We start from the raw sequence: 21,312 nt of genomic DNA, 5'->3' as shown, positions 1-21,312 counted from the left end.
ATCATCAGCATTCCTTTAACGAGGCGAGGAACTCATGGTGGTAAACTCAACAGCTGAGTAACAGGATGGCGGTACAACAACAGGTCGAGAATCAAGGCAGTGAGGTCAAAGCACTGAGCCAACACCCACCTGGGATACGGTATAAAAGGCCCAGGAGGGAAGGGGGTTCTCAGACTTGTGTCTTGGCCTTTCCAGCTGCTCTGAACCTCCTGTGTAGCATCAGCTCTCACCATGACTTCCTTCTACATGACCTCAAGCCAGCCTCTGGGCAGCACCCAGAATCCTGGAGAAAGAAGTGTCTGCCCCTCCTCCATGGATATTGGGTACCACCCTGGCTTAGAGGAAAAGGCTGCCTGCCAAGGCCTCCTGGCCAGCCTGGCACATGTCAACAGAGTTCGTGTGGGGACCACTCCTCTGGGCCGACCCAATCTCTGTCTGCCCAACAGCTGCCACAGTGCTTGCCCTTTGCCAGGAACCCGCAACATTCCCGCCAACATCGGAAGCTGTGGGGCCTATGGTGAAGGCACCCTGAACGGCCATGAGAAGGTGACCATGCAGTACCTGAACGACCGCCTGGCCAACTACCTACAGAAGGTGCGGCAGCTGGAGCAGGAGAACGCGGAGCTGGAGACCAAGATCCAAGAATGGAGCAAATGCCATGAGATGACCATGTGCCCCAACTACCAGGGCTACTTCCAGACCATCGAGGAGCTCCAGCAGAAGGTGGGGTCTGGAGTAGCCTGGGGTGTGCTGGGTCTGAGGGAGGTAGAGGGCTTGGCAGGCAAAACCACTGAAGGCTCAAAGAGCTTAGGGTTCTTGTGTGTTCTTGAGCAGGATGGTAGACACCACACAAAGGGCTGGAGCCCAGTGTGATGTTAGTGTGTGAACGGTCTTCCTGTTTTTTTCTTAGATCCTGTGCAGCAAAGCTGAGAATGCCAGGCTGGTTAGCCAAATTGACAATGCCAAACTGGCTGCGGATGACTTTAGGATCAAGTAAGTAAGGGTCTAAGAAGGCCCAGAGTGACTCCTTCCTCCATCTAAATCCCAAATGTCCAAGTATTTGTTGAATGATGGAATTACTGTTCTGTTTCTTTCTTCCTAAATTCCCAAATTAAAAACAACTAATAGAAAGAAGGTAGAGAAGAAAAATCACCATTAAGTCAAGCATGTATGGCATAGCCTCATGTTAGTCCTATGTCATTTATTTCCCTAAAATGTAAGATAAGGATGACTGAGCTCATTGCTTAAGAGCAAAATATGGTGATTTCAAGAATAAACTGAGTATGGAAAGCTACTGAATTTCATATATCAGTTGGAAGAGCCACTTACAGAGGGGTCAGTGTCCAGATTTAGCTATGAAGCCCTCAGGTACCAGGCATTTCCACTAAATAAAGGAGAGAGATGAACAAGTAGCACAACACAAAGAATAAGGGAGCAAATCGAGGTCCAGGCTCCTGCTGTTGCTTCTCCTTCTTAACAATAGCCCACGCAATGGCCCGAGCCCTGTACTGAGTCCTAAGACACATATTCTTAGGTAAGTCAGTTCATCTTTCTGAACCAGAGTTGCTTCAAAGCACAATGGCAAAAATATAACTGCTTCCCTAGACCACGAATCCTGTGAGAGGAGGGCATGTGTCTAATTCATCTCTGAGGGCAGAGACTGAGCACAGTGAGCAAATGAGGAGCCACGGTGATCAGGGGGTGGGAACGGGGGTCAGGTGAGAGGGGCTCTCCTTGACATCTTGTTGACCTTGCATCTCCTGTGGAAGGCATGAGAGTGAGCACTCCCTGCGCCTGCTGGTGGAGGCGGACATGTGTGGGATGCACAAGCTCCTGGATGACCTGAGCCTGGCCAAGGCCGACCTGGAGGCCCAGCAGGAGTCCCTGAAGGAGGAGCAGCTCTGCCTCAAGAGCAACCACGAGAAGGTCTGGCCCTGTGGCTGCAGACTCATGGTGGTGGTGGTAGTGGGTGGTGGGCTGGAAAGGGAGCACCTCCCCCCTGTGGCTCAAGGATTGGAACCTGGGTTCAGTGGCATCAAGATAATGGGCTGATCAGGGTCTGAATCAAACTGACCCTGTGGGATGTGGCAGATGGGAGTTTCTTTTCCAAAGATTTGCCTCATGAGTTTAGGAAGGTCTCCAGATGGGTTCTTCCCATTGGACCCGGAAACAAGACCTTTCACATCAGTGTGTATGTGGAGTCACCTCTCATACTGCTTGTCAGGAGAGGGGTTCAGATGCTGTCTTCTCTGTCAAAAGCCCTTTTCTCACTTGGGGTTCTTCTGTTGGTTCTTCTGTCCCTACAGGAAGTGAACATTCTGAAGTGCCAGCTGGGAGACAGGCTCCGGATTGAGCTGGACACGGAGCCCACCGTGGACCTGAGCAGGGTGCTGGAGGAGATGCGGTGCCAGTACGAGACCATGGTGGAGACCAACCGGCGTGATGTGGAGCAGTGGTTCGAAGCTCAGGTGAGGCGATGCTGCGCAGCAGGGGGCAGGGGGAGCCTGGCTGCCATCTGGGCAGGCGCTGATCACGTCTCTGTGCACTGTGCTTCAGTCTGAAGGCATCAGCCTGCAGGCCTCATCCTGCTCCGAGGAGCTGCAGTGCTGCCAGTCGGAGATCCTGGAGCTGAGATGCACGGTGAACGCCCTGGAGGTGGAGCGCCAAGCCCAGCACCACCTGGTACGGGTCCTCCCTCACCCGCACGGCCCTGCGAATGCCACAGCCATGAGCTGGTAGCATTCTGTGATGGAGGTCTCACTACTCAGGTCCTTTCATCCATTATTGTCAATTCCTTCTTTTTTAATATTTATTGCTCTAGCTCAGAAACATACCTCAAAGTCAATCTCTCCCTTTAAAAAAATGAAGCTTATGCATTCATTGCACAAAATTTATTGACTTCTAACTTTTTCATCAGTTACTGGAGATTTAGGGATGAATGATATACCACCACTCAAGCTCTGAGTCAATGCTACTTTGGCAAAAGTCTTGCTCACGATTGATTTATTGAGAGCTCTGCTCTGGAGTGTGAGTTTCTACAATTTTTCTTGTGCCCCGTGGGTGTCCACATAGTGGCAGTTGTGGCCATAGTGACCACGGCTACGATTTGGTGCATGGACAGACTCCCTGGCGCCTTACCCCATTGTTTCCCGTTATAGAAAGACTGTCTGCAGAACTCCCTGTGTGAGGCCGAGGCCCGCTTCGGCACCGAGCTGGCCCAGATGCAGTGCCTGATCAGCACCGTGGAGGAGCAGCTGGCCGAGATCCGGGCTGACCTGGAGCGGCAGAACCAGGAGTACCAGGTGCTGCTGGACGTCAAGGCCCGGCTGGAGTGCGAGATCGCCACGTACCGGAACCTTCTGGAGAGCGAGGACTGCAAGTACGTGTCATCTAGGCAATTCCTGGCCAAATCATTTAGCCATTTCTCATGAGCTCCTCCGGGTAACAGAAGGGCTGTCTTCACAGCACAAGGCTCTCCATGCACCTGTGAGCGACCACTGCCTGTCCTGTGCACACTCTGAGTCATAGGTGGAGCGAGTGTGCAGGGACTGACTGTCCATTCAGAGGAGGCTGTCATCTACCAGGTCTCTTGGCAGAGATTTGATCCAGCGGGTTTTTTGGACTTGCCTTTCCTTTTTAAAATCTTTCCTAGTATTTTATACCCCGTGGGATAGAACCGGACTCTCACGTACAAAACCTTGATTCTGGCAGGCCTTGGAGAGGTCGCCCAGTCGAACTCTAGAGGCGCAAACCAGGTGTCAGCGGGCAGAGGGCTTCAGTTGCATCATGTCTGTGGTTTGGGAGTGAGGATCCCTTCCTCATGCTCCACACACACATGTAGCAGTGAGCCTTCTATTAACTTCCACCCCTAACCTTGCCCACCTTTTCCATCTCTCTGCAGACTCCCCTGCAATCCCTGCTCCACGTCTGCCGCCTGTGTGCCTCCCGCCTGTGCTCCGCACCCGAGCTGTGCCCCCTGCACCCCGTGTGGGCCCGGCTCAGCCCGTGCAGCCAGCACTGGGAGCCGGTTCTGAATGTCTGTCGACCAGCAGAGGCGGTTAAAGCAAGGGGGTACCCACGTAGGGATGCTCATTAGACATTTAGGAGATCTGGCTTCTAACTATCACTGACTTTCCGCATGCATAGGCCTGTCCAAACCTACCAGGAAAAGTGGAGTCTAGGTGGGGAGCCTTCCCTCCCAGCTTCCGATTTCCCCAGATGGGCTCCACACCTCACTGGCTGGATCCCCATGACCGGTGGTGGCTCAGAGTATCTACCTGGAGTCACTCAGGGATGGGATCCGGTGGAAGAATCATTCAGGGTGAGTCTAGGGCATGACTTGAAGTTGAGTTTGTGTTTTAAGGACACCAATGTTAACTTGAAAATTTATCCACTAAATTTACTTCGTTTGTGACCAGGGAAGTGAGGAAGAAACTTCACTGTTTAGGATTCCCCCAAATTGACTGTTTCTAACATCTCCAGCCCCAGACAATGGTCCCGGAGGGAAATATGGGACTAGAAACTGCGTATTTGATCACTTCCTCTCCCACTTTCTCCTGCCTCCCTGCCTAGAAAGCTGGTTCCACTTCCTCTCTAGGTCAGGGGGGAACCTCCTTCATCAAATCTGAGTTCTCTCTGCTCAGGATCCCTGTCTTTGACAAAGGGCCAGGCTCGCCTCTTGCTATGTTAAGGGACCTTTCACTTTAAGAAATCTCTCTTCTCTATAAACACTGCCTCTCGCAACTATTGTCTGGCTAGACTCCCCCTCTCCATCTAATTTTACAGTAAAATTTCAACAGTGACTTAATTTTGTCTAGCACGTCCCCCTGAAGTATTAAAACCTATTGACTCAACCAGGAGAGGGCTGCTGACCACAGGGCTTAAGGGTAATGGAAACTATATCACGGCAGTACCTTCAATACGTTTATGTTTGCTTACTTTCTATGCTTCGGCTCTTGTCTCCCACTGTTCTCCGTCCTCAGCACAATCCAGCCACGGCAGCCTTTCTGCGCGGGACATGCTAGGAGACCTGTCCCTGCTCTTCCTCCTCCCTGGCATGCTGTCCTCCCTCTTCCTGGTTATTCAGGTGTCAGCTGAAACATCACTCCTCTGAAAGATCCTGCTTCATCCTCAGTCTTCAGGCCTCACAGCCTCCTCACTCTGTCCTGTTTATTTTCATCAGAGTATCTCTCAACAGCTGAATTCACTTACTTGCCTATTATTTTCTCATTAAAATGTTTCCTTGAGATTAGCATTTGTCTACTGCTGCTCCCCCAGGGCCTGGCCACCACCTGGCACAGACTGGATGCTCAATAAACATCTGTTGAAAGAATGAATGTGTCTGGACCTGATTTTATCATTGACTTGCGATGGGGCTCGAGAATCACCCGAGCCTCAGTGTTTTGTTCCTGCTATAAAATGGGGCTAATGTGACTTTTCCCACTTACGTCTTAGATCTGTCATGGACTCAAAGTGAGATGGAAGAATTAAAACACTCTGAAAGGGAGAAAGCACCATAAAAACCTCCTCCAGAGCCAATATCATACCATGACTAGGAGTGTGGGTCCTGAGGCAGATGGGTCAGGTTCAAAGCTCACCCAGGGCCTCCGGCCTTTTCCTTGAGGCAGTTAGAAGAAAGTTCCTTTAGCAGCTAACTTCAACCAGAAACAAAAGGATACACTGAATAACTTGCTTTCCAGAGCAAAGTGTATTTGCATTTGTCCAAAGAATGAGGAAACTTTGCTTTGAGGGACAGAGCCTTCTTAGCAACCCCCTTATACTGAGTTCATCCAAGGGGAGGGGACCCAGTTTTAGGGGTGGTCTTTTCTTTCCCCCTATTGGACCCACCAGGGTTAAAGTGATAGGGGAACTCACCTTAGTCCCACGAGGCACTGATGACTCCTGCAGAACTTCCTTTTGGGGGGATGTGGATTATATGCTTGCGGTCCTGATTTCTAAATGTGGTTACCAGATGGTTGGAAAAATAGCTCCTCTCAGCCTCATGGCACGTCCTACCTTGTGGCTCTTTAAGAGAAAAGGCGACGTGGAGAGACCGAGGAGTGACACTGCCACCAAAGTCAGAGTCAAGGCCGGCCTGGTTCAAGGCAACCTTGTCTTCATGGGAAGGAACTGCCCGTTTGCATTTGGGCCCACAGCGTCCAGCGCTGAATGTGGCCGGTGCTGAGGGTGCCCTTCTGGAAGAATCTCTCGTGTTATCAAGTCATTTTGTCTGAAGTTGATGGACGGGGCTGTGTTAAGGGGCAGGAACTGGCTTGTCTCCCTTCTTCCCCCAATGATCTGAGCTTTGAAAAACTCCCTCTGCAGGGTTGACATCTTCCTGAGAAGAGACTGTTGTGTGTGTACCCACCTTGAGGGCGCTGCCTGTCGGGAAAGCTCCTGTCTCCTGCTTCAGCCCAGCTCCAGTCTCCCACCTACGCCTGGTGGCCTTCCGTCCTCGCCATGGACAGCAGCAGTGACATCATACATGCTCTCTTCCTGTGATGGTTAAAATAAACATTGAACCCTAACCACACACTTTTAACTGGGGCTTTATGTAGCAGCGGTTTCCTCCTGCTGGTGTTAAGTGCCATCACTTCTCTCCAAGAACTGAATGTCATTCTCTCACACTCAGAAAGGCGCACATTACAAACCCCTTAAGATTATGAAGCAGTGGGGCTCACAGGAGCTAAATAACTTGACTAAGGCTGAGCCAGGACTCGGATCTAGACTTCTCTGGCTGCAAAGCACTTGCGTCCTAGTGCTCGAGTCTTTATTGTCTGTTCTTTTGGTGACTCTGCCTTTTAAAGGGACGCCCTGCAATGTAAGCCTTGGATGCCCCTGTTTCTCACATGCAGGGTCACCGACAGTGCAATTTGGAAAGTGGCTAGACCTGGATTTACTGAGCACAAATCTCACAGGACAGTGGATTATCAGTTCCCTGAACCAGCTGGTCTGCACCCCAGCTCACTGCTGTCTACATCCTTAAACACACACACACACACACACACACACACACACACACACACACACACACTGAGTGGCCAGATTATTATGATCTCTGAACGCATAATAATCTGGCCACTCAGTATATATATATTAGAGGCCTGATGCATGAATTCGTGCATGGGTGGAGTCCAGCCAGCCTGGCCAGGGGGAGGGGACATGGGCGATTGGCCAGCCTGCCTGCTGGTCAAACTCCTGGTCAAGGGGACAATTTGCATATTAGCCTTTTATTATATAGGATATACACTGAGTGGCCAGATTATTACACATTCAGAGATCATAATAATCTGGCCACTCAGTGTATATATTCTTATTGATTTCAGAGAGGAAGGGAGAGGGAGAGAGAGATAGAAACATCAACAATGAGAGACAATCATTGATTGGCTGCCTCCTGCACATCCCACACTGGGGATTGAGCCAGCAACCCAGGCATATGCCCTGACCAGGAATTGAACCTTGACCTCCTGGCCCATAGGTTGACGCTCAACCACTGAGCCAAGCTTGGCTGGGCTGTCTACCTCCTTTTAAATGCCTTGCCTATGTTTAACATTTCAAGGGTCAATATCAATATCTGAGAAGGGGTACAGGGGACTCTTGAGGGGAGAGTATGTCATTGGCAGAGGAGGGCTAGTCCCAGTGATGTAAAACCAAACCAGTTGTCTGCCATTAAATAATTCTATTCTCTTCACAAAAGAACATGGGTTAAATGAATCAATATGATCTAGTGTAAATGCTCTGTAGGACTTTTTATATACATACTAGAGGCCCAGTGCACAGATTTGTGCACCAGTGTGGTCCCCTGGCCTGGCTTGTGACCTCTCGCAATCTGGGACCCCTCAGGGTAAGTCAGACTGTCAGTTTCAGCCCGATACCCACAGGCCAGACCAAGGGACCCCACCAGTGCATGATCCGTGCACTGGGCCTCTATTATGCCTGTATGATCTTTGGTTAATCTCTTCCCACCCTCCCCACTCCCGCTTCCCTCTGAGATTCACCAGTCTATTCCATGTTCCCATGCCTATGCATTGAGCATCTGCCCCCTGGTGGTCAGTGTGCATCATAGCTACTGGTAGAATAGTCACTTAAGCTTTTATATATATAGATGATCCTATGAAAACAAATCTTATCCTGATTTGATTTAGGACCACAGGGTGTAGAAGTCCAGTATTTTCTTTCCTTGGCATAACATGCTATTGTCTGGCTTTATACTATGTCTCTTAATTAATTCATTCATTCCACATTTACTGAGCATCACCATGTACCAAGCACTGTGGAGGTTAATGCTGAGTATGATTTTCTCCATAGCTGAGCTCATTTGGTTATTTCTTTCATCTTTTCACTGACTGAGCATTTACTGTGTGTCAGGTGCTATGCTGAGAATTACAGAGATGAACAAGACAAAAGGAATAAGATGAAAATCCCTGCTTCCAAGGGTCTTCCAAGTAAACCGACAGCAGAGTACACTATGAGCGGGGCTATATTCAAGGTAAACTAGGGACCCAGTGTGAGTGGAGAAGAAGAACTGACCAAATACCAAGTAAAGCTGGAGGAATATTCAAGGCTACTCTTTAACTGAGAAATACGAACTCTTAGGGCTTAGACCTGACCTTCAGAAATCAGAGTATTTAATAATAGATTTTTCATGTGCAAAATGAAGCCAACTAGTCCATTTTCCCCTATTTTTCCTGCACAAAATTTGTGAGGTGGGCCAAATAAATACTTCTATAATGACTTATTCAGCTCCTATTTCCCCAACATCCTAAATCATTCACCCTCCAAGTTCCCACAGTTTATTTTTCTCCTTTCCATTTAATGCACCTTTTCCCCAGGACTATCTCCAGCCAGGCCAGTGAGAGTTTTATTAGCTTAACACCCACAGGAAAGGGTCCCTGAGAAACCCAGAGGAATGGGCGAATAACATCCAGAGGCTTATGGGGACACAAGACAGCAGAGGTGGTTCCTGGTCCAGCACCCCAGGGACCTCATCCCGAGAGCTCCCGGGGACTGTGGATGAGGATAAGGATGACCTGGCAACACCTGGGGGTTCTGACAACCAAGCTCTAGGCAGGAGGACCCGGTGGGCCACCTGGGCTGCAGGGTGGATGAATGAAAATGCCGAGGACACACCGCTGCCTTCCCCCTCGGCCCCAACACCATGGAAAAGAGGCCTCTGGAACTTGGGGCCACCCCTTGGGAAGGGGTACTTAAGATAACTGAGATTAAGGTTCTGCCCTTTGGCATAGTGAGAGATGAAGATTAATAGTGCAATTTAGTTTAAGTATCAGAAAAACTATATGTTTTTCACACCTGACTTTACGGTCTGAGATTCAGTCTTGCTATAAATTTATGTCTACATAGACGTCCCTTTTGGTAATTATAAAACGTAGCATGCTAGGTATTTTGTTGTGCACTTGGATTTTTTTTTCACTTACTCTTATATTGTAGGTGTCATTTCTATGTCAGCATCTATAGATCTACCTCATTGTGTGCAATAGCTGTAAGCCTTTTCCTATATGGATGAACAAGTCATTAACCTGGCTCCTGTTGGTTGGCATTTTGTTTCTTCCTGGTCTGCTGTGACTCCCAAGCTGTTGCGATGAATATCCTTGTTCCCCTTGCACATGTGTCCAGGTAAGTGTGTCTGCAGCATAAATTCCCGGAAGTGGAATAACTGGGTCAGAGGGTATGTGCAGCTGTACTTTTAATAGACATTTCTGACCTGCCTTGCAAAGAGGTTGTATGACGCCATAGTGTGTGACGGTGCCAACATTGTGACATTAACCTTTTTAAAAATTTATGGTTGACACTATTATAGATGTCCCCTATTTCCCCCTTTTTTGATCTTTGCTAACTTAAATAGGTACAAAATGGAAATTTAATAAGCATTTTTGAATTATAAATGATGTGAACACCTAAACCATGATTAAAGGCCATCTGAAAAAAGCAACAGCTAACACTTGTTTAGTGCTTCCTGCAGACATTATTTTAAATGATTTATAGATATCAACTTCTTTAATACTTAAACAGATCGATGACCTGGGTGCTATTGCCACTTCCATTTTTCACATGCAGAAACCATGGCATAGAGAGGTCAAGTCACCAGGCCACGTTCATACAGCTAGTACATGGAAGAACCAGAATTTGAATCCAAGCAGGCTGGCTCCAGAGTTCCTGGCTTTAACCACTCTGCTCTGCTGCCTTAAAATTCTGTGTAATGGGTTCTAGTAGCAGATAAATATTAAAGCAAGTGTCCTGTGCTAGAATGTAGATAAAGGAACAGGGGGGGGCGGAAAGGGGAAGTGAATTATTTTCATACTGATCGGTCTCTAATGAACTGAAGACCTGGGACAAGAATAAAGCAGAATACTAATGTTAAAACCCCTTAAAATCAAATTAAGGATGCCCAAGTAACACGGGTATGAAATCCCATCCAGAGACAGAGAAGCATCGATCAGACCATCAAACCTCAGAGAGAAAGAAGGGGAGGGTGGAGGGAAGGGGGAGAGATCAACCAAAGGACTTGTATGCATGCATATAAGCATAACCAATAGACACAGACACTAGGGGGATGAGGGCACGAGCTGGGGGGAGGAGATAATGGGGTATAAGGACACATATGCAATACCTTAATCAATAAAGAAAAAATAAAGAAAACAAAGTCACGAACTATGACACTAGCTGCAATAAAAACACAGGCATGTCCATTAAAAAAAAATCCCATGGAAGAGAAAAGAAAATGGTGACTTTTCCTCTGTTTCAAAGCCTCTCAAGATAGAGTTTTGAAGTCAGAGATCCCTCAGGTGTCCTCCCTCAAACTCTGATCTTTACCAGAAGCAAACTTCTTTCTGGTGTAACACACAGTGGGTGCTGCCTGCGTTTGCTTAGGTATCTTCAGAATCTCCCCCTGCAATAGACAAGGTGGCTGCAGGTTAGACCCAAGCCCCGTGGGCTGCTCCAACTCCACTGCTTTTGCTCTCACTCAGAGATGCATCAGAATTGCCCCAACATTTGCCACGCCATTGAATGATGCTATTCTGTACCCAGTGGCCCACCGCCCCGTGAAGATAGATGGTAGCTCAAAAAACTTTACCCCTGAAGAGAGAAGACAGAGGTGGCCCCTGTGGATGAAGGAGGGCCTCAGGATTACCTTTCTCTTGGCTCTTCATTGCCAGCACCTCCCTTCATGTTACCCGGCTCATATGTTGTTCTCAGGGACCGGGGCCCGTTTTCACAGGGGAGTGAAAGGGGGCAGTCTACGGTGTCCAGGGCGGGATCCTCCTCACCTACACAGCCGAGTGTATCTCAAACACCTGCCTCATGCTGTCCACTTACTGCCAGTTCCTTTGAGACAAAAGAGAAGCAGCAGAATCCACTGCTCTACAGAGGAGCAGGCAGCATCAATGCCACCAAGTAACACAGACCTCACAGAGCCCACACGGGGGGGAAGGTGGACACAAAGTCCAGCTTTAGAGAGGGGTGTCAGCCAGGGATGCAAACTTCAGCTCTGATGCCTAGAAGTGTGTTTCGAGATGGAAGGAACCATGATGTTCATCAATGGGACAAATCCTGCCTGGGGACAGGGTCAAAAGATGGAGCCTATTTAGCAAATCAAAGGAAACCATTTTAATGGTCCAATTCTCTGGATTACAGTGATGCTATGATGAGACGGAAGAGAGAAACAAAAAGGTGTTTGAAGATGAACATATGCAGATTGTGCTCAGAGGCCTCTGAAGGACAACCTGGCTGGGAGAGGTCTTCTAAGGATTGCCTCAGCAAAGAATTATTCATCGATGACCTCAGGGTAGCTGGGAGAGGCACAGCTGACACAGAGCAGTTTTCCTCTGGGGAAGAATTCCAGTTCTCTTTATTTTATTTCTTCTTGAGAGAATTCCAAGAACCTAGGTCTCACCCATCCTCACACCCACTGCCTCCCATTTGGGTCCCATGGGGATCCTTGTTCCTGAACTTTGCTCAGAGAAGAGACCTATTTATACTCTTTTAGGGTCTTATCCCATTGGATCTTCCTCAGTCATTAGGTCCCTCTACTTTGCCTCGGCCACTTTGGAGGGGCAATGCCTGGCCCCACAGAAGTTGGTCGCAATGGCCCTGATGAAACTCTAATGAAACTGGGATCCGAGATATGCTACTGATTCTCATATTTAAGCATAACCTTTTCTATGTGCATTTTATTGTCCTCCCTGCCTCAGTATCTCTGTGCCGGAATACAAGGACCCTCAATAATATTCTTTTTCACTCCAACTTCCTGTCCAATAACTAATCCTTGTACACTTTCCCGAGCAATGACCTGGGAAGCAGTATAGATTGTTCCCCCTAGAGGTTGTGGTGAGGTGGAGAGAGAGTGGTCTCTACAGATATGAGACGGAATCTAGCCCTTGCCAGCTTATCAGCTCTGTGAATCAGAAAATGAACTTTATTCTAGTTTCCTCATCTGTACATGGAGGCTAAGAACAGCTGCCTCACAGGTGGGAAGGACTCAATAGGAAAGAACACAGTAGCATAGCTAGCTTACCTGTATCCTCTATAAATGTTAGTTCTGGAACTTTTGTCACAACATCCTTTGAGCTCTGTGGCCCAATTTCCATTTTCTGGATTAAATAAGGTTGTTGTTTTTTTTGTTAATAGTTTCTCTCTAGATACACCTGTGGTCAGGATGATGAATTTTCTGTCTTTCACTAATTCTCACTGATTTATGGTTCTTATTCAAGTTTAAGAACCTATGATTTTAGTGACACTGTTTTCTCCTGAAGAACAGGGACCACTGTGTGTCCTGGTCCCAGCACACCACCTGAGTTATGGGGGTGTTCAGGAAACATGCTGAACAAGTGAATGAATGAATGCTGATGTGGACTAGTCAACCCAAACTGAAAGAGCAGCAATGTTTTGAAGTGCATTGATGCTTTGTTGCTCCTCTAGAGGAGTATGCAATTTAAAAGAGAAAAGAAAAAAAGAAGAAATGGGAACCACTCAATGTTCAAGTATCAGTAGACTTGCTAGTTTTATAAACTGGCATTTCTCTTGAAAGAAAAGCTCAGTTGAGTCCAACCACAGGTGGGAGAGACACTGGATCTTATAGATTTGCTGTCTCTCCTGCTACAAAAATCATTGACTGAAAGATTTGATCCTTCAGTGTGACCGCATCCACAGGGAGACCGTCCAGCCCAGAGTGAGGACATCTGAGGCTGCATTAACTGTTGGTGGTGGTTGAGTAGGAATATAAAACTCTGATCTCCCATGAACGACAATCTGATATCAAAGAGGCAAGAGGCACCTCGGATCATCAGCATTCCTTTAATGAGTTGAGGAACTCGTGGTGGTAAACTCAACAGCTGAGTAACAGGATGGCGGTACAACAACAGGTCGAGAATCAAGGCAGTGAGGTCAAAGCACTGAGCCAACACCCACCTGGGATACAGTATAAAAGGCCCAGGAAGGAAGGGGGTTCTCAGACTCGCGTCTTGGCCTTTCCAGCTGCTCTGAACCTCCTGTGTAGCATCAGCTCTCACCATGACTTCCTTCTACATGACCTCAAGCCAGCCTCTGGGCAGCACCCAGAATCCTGGAGAAAGAACTGTCTGCCCCTCCTCCATTGATGTTGGGTACCACCCTGGCTTAGAGGAAAAGGCTGCCTGCCAAGGCCTCCTGGCCAGCCTGGCACATGTCAACAGAGTTCGTGTGGGGACCACTCCTCTGGGCCGACCCAATCTCTGTCTGCCCAACACCTGCCACAATGCTTGCCCTTTGCCAGGAACCCGCAACATTCCCGCCAACATCGGAAGCTGTGGGGCCTATGGTGAAGGCACCCTGAACGGCCATGAGAAGGTGACCATGCAGTTCCTGAATGACCGCCTGGCCAACTACTTGCAGAAGGTGCGGCAGCTGGAGCAGGAGAACGCGGAGCTGGAGACCAAGATCCGAGAGTGGAGCAAATGCCATGAGATGACCATGTGCCCCAACTACCAGGGCTACTTCCAGACCATCGAGGAGCTCCAGCAGAAGGTGGGGTCTGGAGTAGCCTGGGGTGTGCTGGGTGTGAGGGAGGCAGAGGGCATGGCAGGCAAAACCACTGAAGGCTGAAAGAACTTAGGTTTCTTTGAATAGGAGTGTAGACACCACACAAAGGGCTGGAGCCCAATGTGATGTTAGTGTGTGAATGGTCTTCCTGTTTTTTTCTTAGATCCTGTGCAGCAAAGCCGAGAATGCCAGGCTGGTTAGCCAAATTGACAATGCCAAACTGGCTGCCGATGACTTTAGGATCAAGTAAGTAAGGCCAGAAGCAGGCTAAGAGTGACTCCTCTCTTCTGTTTTATTTCTAAGTGGCCACCAGAGTACTTGGTCCAGAGTAGGTGTTCAGAAATAGTTGTTGATGAGAATAATGAATGAATCAATGAATAAGTGTCCTCTCTCTTCCTCTCCAAACCATAATTTGATCTGTTACTAGAAATGGTCATTATGTGGGATGAAAGAGAACAAAAACATTAAAACAAGAAAGGAGGTAGGGTCTAGATTAGTTAGATCCTATGTCATATTCTCTTCATATCTAGAAGAAAAGAGGGTTTTGTGTTACAACCTGAAGCAAAATCAAGCCATTCCAAGAATAAACTTTGAGTGCATAGATCATCGACAGACTCACTGACCCTTGGCCTAATCCATTAGTGGGAATAACTGTCATTGTAGCTCCTTTTATTAAGAGTTGCAATTGAATGAACGAGAAAAACAATGAGAAATAATTAATCCAATGGGTGAAGTAGCAAACTGTAGGTCCAGAAGGCTTATATTTAATCCATTCTTTTTCCTATGGCAGAATGAATACTGCATTTGAAGGTTGAATACTTAGATTGAGCCCATTATTTACTATTATTCAAGGTATATAATCATAGACATCTACTATTCTTTCTGAGACTCAGGTTCCATCTAGTCAGTGACCATGGGCTCTATAGCTACAGAGTCTAACACAGTGATAGTTGATCAGGTGAGCAAATGGGAATCCAAGGTGGGAACAGGGGTCAGGTGAGAGGGGCTCTCCTTGACATCTTGTTGACCTTGCATCTCCTGTGATGGAAGGCATGAGAGTGAGCACTCCCTGCGCCTGCTGGTGGAGGCGGACATGTGTGGGATGCACAAGCTCCTGGATGACCTGAGCCTGGCCAAGGCCGACCTGGAGGCCCAGCAGGAGTCCCTGAAGGAGGAGCAGCTCTGCCTCAAGAGCAACCACGAGAAGGTCTGGCCCTGTGGCTGCAGACTCATGGTGGTGGTGGTAGTGGGTGTTGGGGCTGGAAAGGGAGCACTCCCACCCTGTGGCTCAAGGATTGGAACCTGGGTTCAGTGGCATCAAGATAATGGGCTGATCAGGGTCTGAGTCCAACTGACCCTGTGGGATGTGGCAGATGGGAGTTTCTTTTCTAAAGATTTGCCTCATGAGATTAGGAAGGTCTCCAGATGGGTTCTTCCCATTGGCCCTGGCAACAAGACCTTTCACATCAGTGTGTATGTGGAGTCACCTCTCATACTGCTTGTCAGGAGTGGGGTTCAGGTGCTGTCTGCGCTGTCAAAAGCCCTTTTCTCACTTGGGGTTCTTCCGTTGGTTCTTCTGTCCCTGCAGGAAGTGAACATTCTGAAGTGCCAGCTGGGAGACAGGCTCCGGATTGAGCTGGACACGGAGCCCACCGTGGACCTGAGCAGGGTGCTGGAGGAGATGCGGTGCCAGTACGAGACCATGGTGGAGACCAACCGGCGTGATGTGGAGCAGTGGTTCGAAGCTCAGGTGAGGCGATGCTGCGCAGCAGGGGGCAGGGGGAGCCTGGCTGCCATCTGGGCAGGCGCTGATCACGTCTCTGTGCACTGTGCTTCAGTCTGAAGGCATCAGCCTGCAGGCCTCGTCCTGCTCCGAGGAGCTGCAGTGCTGCCAGTCGGAGATCCTGGAGCTGAGATGCACGGTGAACGCCCTGGAGGTGGAGCGCCAAGCCCAGCACCACCTGGTACGGGTCCTCCCTCACCCTCACGGCCCTGCGAATGCCACTGCCACGGCCTGGTCGCAGCCTATCTGAGAAGTCTCCCTACTCAGTTCTATACACATTAAGTTTGAGCCTGAGCTGGGTTCCTCTCTCCTGGGTGGAGAAGGCTTGCTTTTAAGGCTAGTTTGACCCAGAAAAATGATTCCTATTACAAGTTAACTCCACTTCCTTCAGAATGAGGTGTGGAGGTTCAGGCACTCATTTCACAAGATTTTGTGGGGTGTCTCCTTCATGTCATGTACTGGAGGCATTAGGGGGAACATGACACAGTTCAAGTTAGATTTTTGTGTGTGTGTGTAAAAAGTCATGGTCACATTGATGGTAATTTCTTCAGAGCTCTAGAAATGCCCTATGACTTCTTGGAATTTGCCACCTGCCTGGTGAATTCAGATAATTCACTGTTGAATTTTTCATCCTCTGGGACTTTCCCCCCATTGTTTCCCGTTATAGAAAGACTGTCTGCAGAACTCCCTGTGTGAGGCTGAGGCCCGCTTCGGCACCGAGCTGGCCCAGATGCAGTGCCTGATCAGCACCGTGGAGGAGCAGCTGGCCGAGATCCGGGCTGACCTGGAGCGGCAGAACCAGGAGTACCAGGTGCTGCTGGACGTCAAGGCCCGGCTGGAGTGTGAGATCGCCACGTACCGGAACCTTCTGGAGAGCGAGGACTGCAAGTACGTGTCATCTAGGCAATTCCTGGCCAGGCCACATACCTGTCAGATTCTGCTGAGATAACTCACGTACTGGTGAAGGAGATCTCATCCTAAAGAACCCGCCTCACTTAGTGACTCGTTTACCATTGCTAGTGTGTACAGATTGTGCTGTTGATAGAATGGATCACAAATGGTAGCCGGGTCCCTAAGCCGAGCCCCAGGGATACCTGGATACGAAAAGACACAGCTGAGTGTGGACGTGGGTCTGATGGAAGAGGTTCTGTTGGGTTGTGTGATTTGTGTGTGGCAAACCCTCCCTACACCATTTTGGTCTGATCTTTTCTGTCTCCAGCACTGAGATATGTTTTTATTTCCCATGTCTAACTCTCCCTTCTCTCTCTCCCTGCAGACTCCCCTGCAATCCCTGCTCTACACCTGCCTCCTGTACCCTTCGTCCAAGCTGTGCCCCGCCGGCCTGTGGGTCTTCATGAGAGCCGACTCTGAAGGCCTGAGTTCCAATGCTGGAGGTCACGGCCGCCCGTCCTGGGGCTAGGATCGCCCTCACCTTGCTTAGTCTTCCTCTAGAAATACCAAACCCACTGGAGGCATTTTCACTGAATCAAAGGGCAGCAGACAACTTCTAAGTAGTGGCTTCCTATTTGTGCCTTAGGCTGATTTTTAAAAATATTGCATTGCCTTCCACTGAAACTATTGTTTTCCCCCCCATTCTCTCTTCTGGGATTTTCATTCTACTCCAGTGGTTCAGAATCTTCTAAAATGTAATTGGGCTCCTTTATTAAATGGTCAATAAACATCCTTCCTGTATCACGTGGTCTCCTTCCTGGGTTTGGCAGTATATGTGGTGTGCTAGAAAGCCCGGGCCCTCAAGCCCTTGGGTGGTCACTGGCCCTGACATGTCGCTTCCCGGACCTCTCTGGGGCACTGGGGTCTGAGCCTCGGGATGAAGGTCCTCGGCTGACACTGGACATGTCTTTACCTTGCCCGCAGATCCCTACAGATTGGTGAAAGGAAGCAGTATTGGTTGCCAAGTTTGAATTCCTTCAGAACAGCTCAGAACTAACATGTCCCTACTGTGCTTTTTGGCATCTTCGGCCTCTTGGTATTTTGTTCCAGAGCAAAATCACACAAATTCGAGTTCCAACCCAGTCAAAGGGAGGTCATGTTGAGAACTGCCCTGGCCAAGTTGCCAAGTTTTTCTCTCATACAAACTGGCCTCTTCCTGGAGGCATGGCATTTCCTCCTGCTGTTAGAGATGGAGGCCCAGCTTGGCCCCTGGGGACAGTTGTCTCGGTCCTGGCCCACTTCTGGGACATGGTTTTCTCTAGAGAGACGCTGCCACCCATGTGCTTGTCTCCTCTGCTGCCACCTTCCAAGTGCTGGTGTGGGGACTATGGTTGCCACAGATGCTCCAAATGCCTGCCGGCCTCCTAGCTGGGACTCTGATATTGGCCCAGGTGGTCCCCAGCCAGACCTGGTGGAAGAGCATTTGGGCACCAGCAGTGGAGAGGCTGTGCCCCTTTCATGCTGAGGAGTCAATTTCGCTTTCGGCAGGCGCCGAGTGTGCGCAGATCTCAGCTCACCCCTGTACCCTAGTCCATAGACCAGTGCAAAGTTGGTCCTTCTTCATGGCAGCATAGTATGGTGGCTAGAGCACATGTTCCAGATTCGGGCAGACCTGGGCTCAAATCCCACCTCCGCAACACCAGCTGAGTGAAGTTGGCCAGGTCACTACACTCTCTTGAGACCTATTCATAAAATTAGAATAATGTACTTCCCTCTCACCACTGTTAAGGGATAATCCAGGTAATGTTTCCAGCATATACTAGGAGAAGGCACTCAATGAATACTGGCTTATGGGGCTTCCTGGGAACCAGCAGGGACAGTCTTTTCTTCATTGAGAGAAAGAGGAGGTAATGAGGTGGTAGCAGAACCTGTCAGCGGCACCAGGAACCACGTCTTCCCATGCTGGTTTCCCAAAGGTTTGTCCATACTCCCATCCACTTATAAACAATCACAAAAACCATTGACTGTTGTTATTGGAGCTCAATTTCCCACTCCAAGTGGCCTAACCAAAAGTTTTTAAAAAGCATTCTTTGGGCTGTCAGAGGACAAGAATTCCATTGGGCTCTTTTGGGCTTCCTTCTATTAAGTGACCCCCAAGAGTCATATGTTTTAAACAGTGGCCAGGACCGCTTCCTGTGCCAGGGCCATGGGCATCTGGTCTGTCCCCCATTCCCTGGCCAGGTCACACCCTGAATGCACTCTAATTGTGGGACCCCCATGGCTACTAGGCCTGCAGGAAAGGCTACTCAGACCTGGAAGGGACTGCAGGTTAGGGAGGCCGGCAGGTGGCTGGCTCTGGGCACTTGGACAAAGGTCTTGCTCAGTCATTACTGCAGTCTGAGGGCTCGGGGCTCCCTCTGGTACCAAACCCAAGCACTCCTCTTCCTCAGGGTGATTCTCCCGTCTGCATGTCATCTTCCCCTCCGTGGCCTGACTGCATCATGATCCCCTCACTGATTGGCCCTGGATATGGTATCTGCTTTTGCTTTGGTCACAATAATTTCAGCCCGATTAACTATTTTCGTCTCCCCTGAGACTCTGGCTGCCTTGGCTTGAGACCAGAGCCAGTTTGGAGCCACCTATCACTAACCCCATTAGTCTTCAGTCAACCAGCCCTGCACTCCTGATGTGCTGGTTGGTAATATTTCTTTCCGGTCGGGTCTTTTCACGCCCTTGCACCCACCATCTTTTTTCCAACTCCAAATGCTATTTTCCTCAAGTCCCAGCAGAGTGGGAAGGAGGTGGTGGCTGGCTGTGGATCAAGGAACTTTGGGAAGGGACCCACACTTCTGCGCCCACTACCCACACTGGGAAGCCAAGGAAATCAAGGTGGAATTCTGGGCTCGCCAGAACAAGAGCATTTGAAATGTAGATGCTAGGTTTTCTGTGGTCCACCCTGTGTGACCCAAGGCCCTGCCTCGTCCTCTCCCCATCTTCCTTTGCTCTTCCCAAGAACGGAATCAATGTGTCCCTTCTCATGACCACTTACACTCACCTTCACGAGCGCATCTTGTTGAATCATTTTTGTCTTTTTTCATCAATTCAGTGTTCCCCGACCTTTTCCTCATCCATGGCTTTTCATTGAATGAATATGTTTTTAAATAAAACCTCACCTTCTCATTTAATGTTGTTTTAACTTTCAAAAATATAAATACCAAAGTCATTTTATGACCGAAAGACAGCTCATTTAGAATCCAGGTTTTGCTTGCTTTCAGACAACACTCCCTCTATCCAAAATATTTTCCCTCGCCACTGTTTTAGAGATTCCAAATGCCACTCCCCTCTAGGATCATTCTCCCATTGAGAAGCAGGGCTCCCGGTCAGGTCTGAGCCCTGGGCTGCCTCAATCTCCCTAACTGCCTTCAGGCGTAAGAAACCTTAGCAGCTCAGGAGGGCTTCTCAATAGGTCCAAACAACCCAGGCTCCAGACACTTATCTCTGACCCCCTGGTGGCCAGTCCCACTCACTACATGTCACACTCTCCACACTTAATTCCACTTCTCTCCCTTTAGCCAGCTCTTTGCCTTGACTTCCCAGCTTCCCTTCCCATCGCATTATACTTCCAGGGTGACCTCAAGAACATTTTGGTGTCTCCCCATCCCCACATATACAGCCAATCGCTCAGCCTTAGAGAGTCCTTTTGGGACATCTCTGTCCTCCATCCCTCCCTTACTATTGGCACTGCTAGTGGCTGGAGTGGGTTTCCATCATGCGCTACCTGGACTCTGATAAGAGCCTCCTCCTGCCCATCTTTTAAGCCCCAGATAGTCTCTTTGATAATTCTACATCTCTAAGGCTCTGTGGCCTCTCCTTCCTTTGAGTTACATGGTCTAGCTCTACTGCTCTCAGTTTTTTGAGAAATGGGGTTTCTCTGATTCATCTCTGTAGGCCCCATAGTGCTTTGAGAGGGCATTGCTATGGCAGGAGCTCATGAATATTGGAGTGGGTCACTGGGACAAGGTCACTGATGGTGGTAAACCCTGCCTTGGTAATATTGCCCACATCTACCGGCAGCCTCTTAATCCAAACTCATCAGAAATTCACTTCTAAGGTCCCCACTTCAGGGTGATAGGAACTATGGGGAATGTATTCAGAGGAATATACTCAGGATGGCAGGCAAGGGGACTTAGAACCATGCTAAATAAAGGACCAAGAATGAGAAATCACATAGCAGCCTTAAAGAGCTGAAGGTCTGCTATAGGGCAGAATGACTGGATTATTCCTCTCTGGGACCCCATGGGTAGAATGAGAATGGAAATGAACTAAAGAGCAAACTCTGGCTTACTTGCTAATGTATCACCCGCACCCAACGTCTGTGCCTGCTTGCACAGGTAGGAACTCAATAAGTATTTGTTGAATGCATGAATAAAAGAACAAATGGAAACACTAGGTAGAACTAGCAGGGAGGTAGCTCTGTCTCTGCATAAAGAACTTTCTAATAATCCTGATGTGGAAAATTTTCTAAGGCAAAGCTAGCTGTTATATATCTCTTGATTCCAGTGTCTTGTACAAAGCCTGGGATACTGGGAGCCACAGGGGCCAAG

General features: G+C 48.8%; 2 protein-coding genes across 2 annotated transcripts; both read left to right on the top strand.

Moving 5' to 3' along the window:
* The first annotated feature begins 231 nt into the window (after nt 1–231).
* On the top strand, nt 232–4,034 carry LOC103289300 (keratin, type I cuticular Ha8-like). Its single transcript, XM_008145152.3, has 7 exons — nt 232–723; nt 911–993; nt 1,770–1,926; nt 2,307–2,468; nt 2,557–2,682; nt 3,159–3,379; nt 3,902–4,034. Exons 1-7 carry the CDS (start codon nt 232–234, stop codon nt 4,032–4,034), a joined length of 1,374 nt encoding a protein of 457 aa, XP_008143374.2.
* A 9,493-nt stretch (nt 4,035–13,527) lies between these two features.
* Nucleotides 13,528–17,175, top strand: LOC129147346 (keratin, type I cuticular Ha7-like). The gene is made up of 7 exons (XM_054709142.1): nt 13,528–14,019; nt 14,198–14,280; nt 15,085–15,241; nt 15,623–15,784; nt 15,873–15,998; nt 16,485–16,705; nt 17,094–17,175. The coding sequence occupies exons 1-7, from the start codon at nt 13,528–13,530 to the stop codon at nt 17,173–17,175; spliced, it is 1,323 nt and encodes a 440-aa protein (XP_054565117.1).
* Nucleotides 17,176–21,312: the final 4,137 nt, after the last annotated feature.

Source organism: Eptesicus fuscus, chromosome 20, assembly GCF_027574615.1.
Source record: "Eptesicus fuscus isolate TK198812 chromosome 20, DD_ASM_mEF_20220401, whole genome shotgun sequence".
Taxonomy (NCBI): domain Eukaryota; kingdom Metazoa; phylum Chordata; class Mammalia; order Chiroptera; family Vespertilionidae; genus Eptesicus; species Eptesicus fuscus.
Note: the sequence above shows the minus strand (reverse complement) of the source record. Positions and strands in the feature narration are given on the sequence as shown.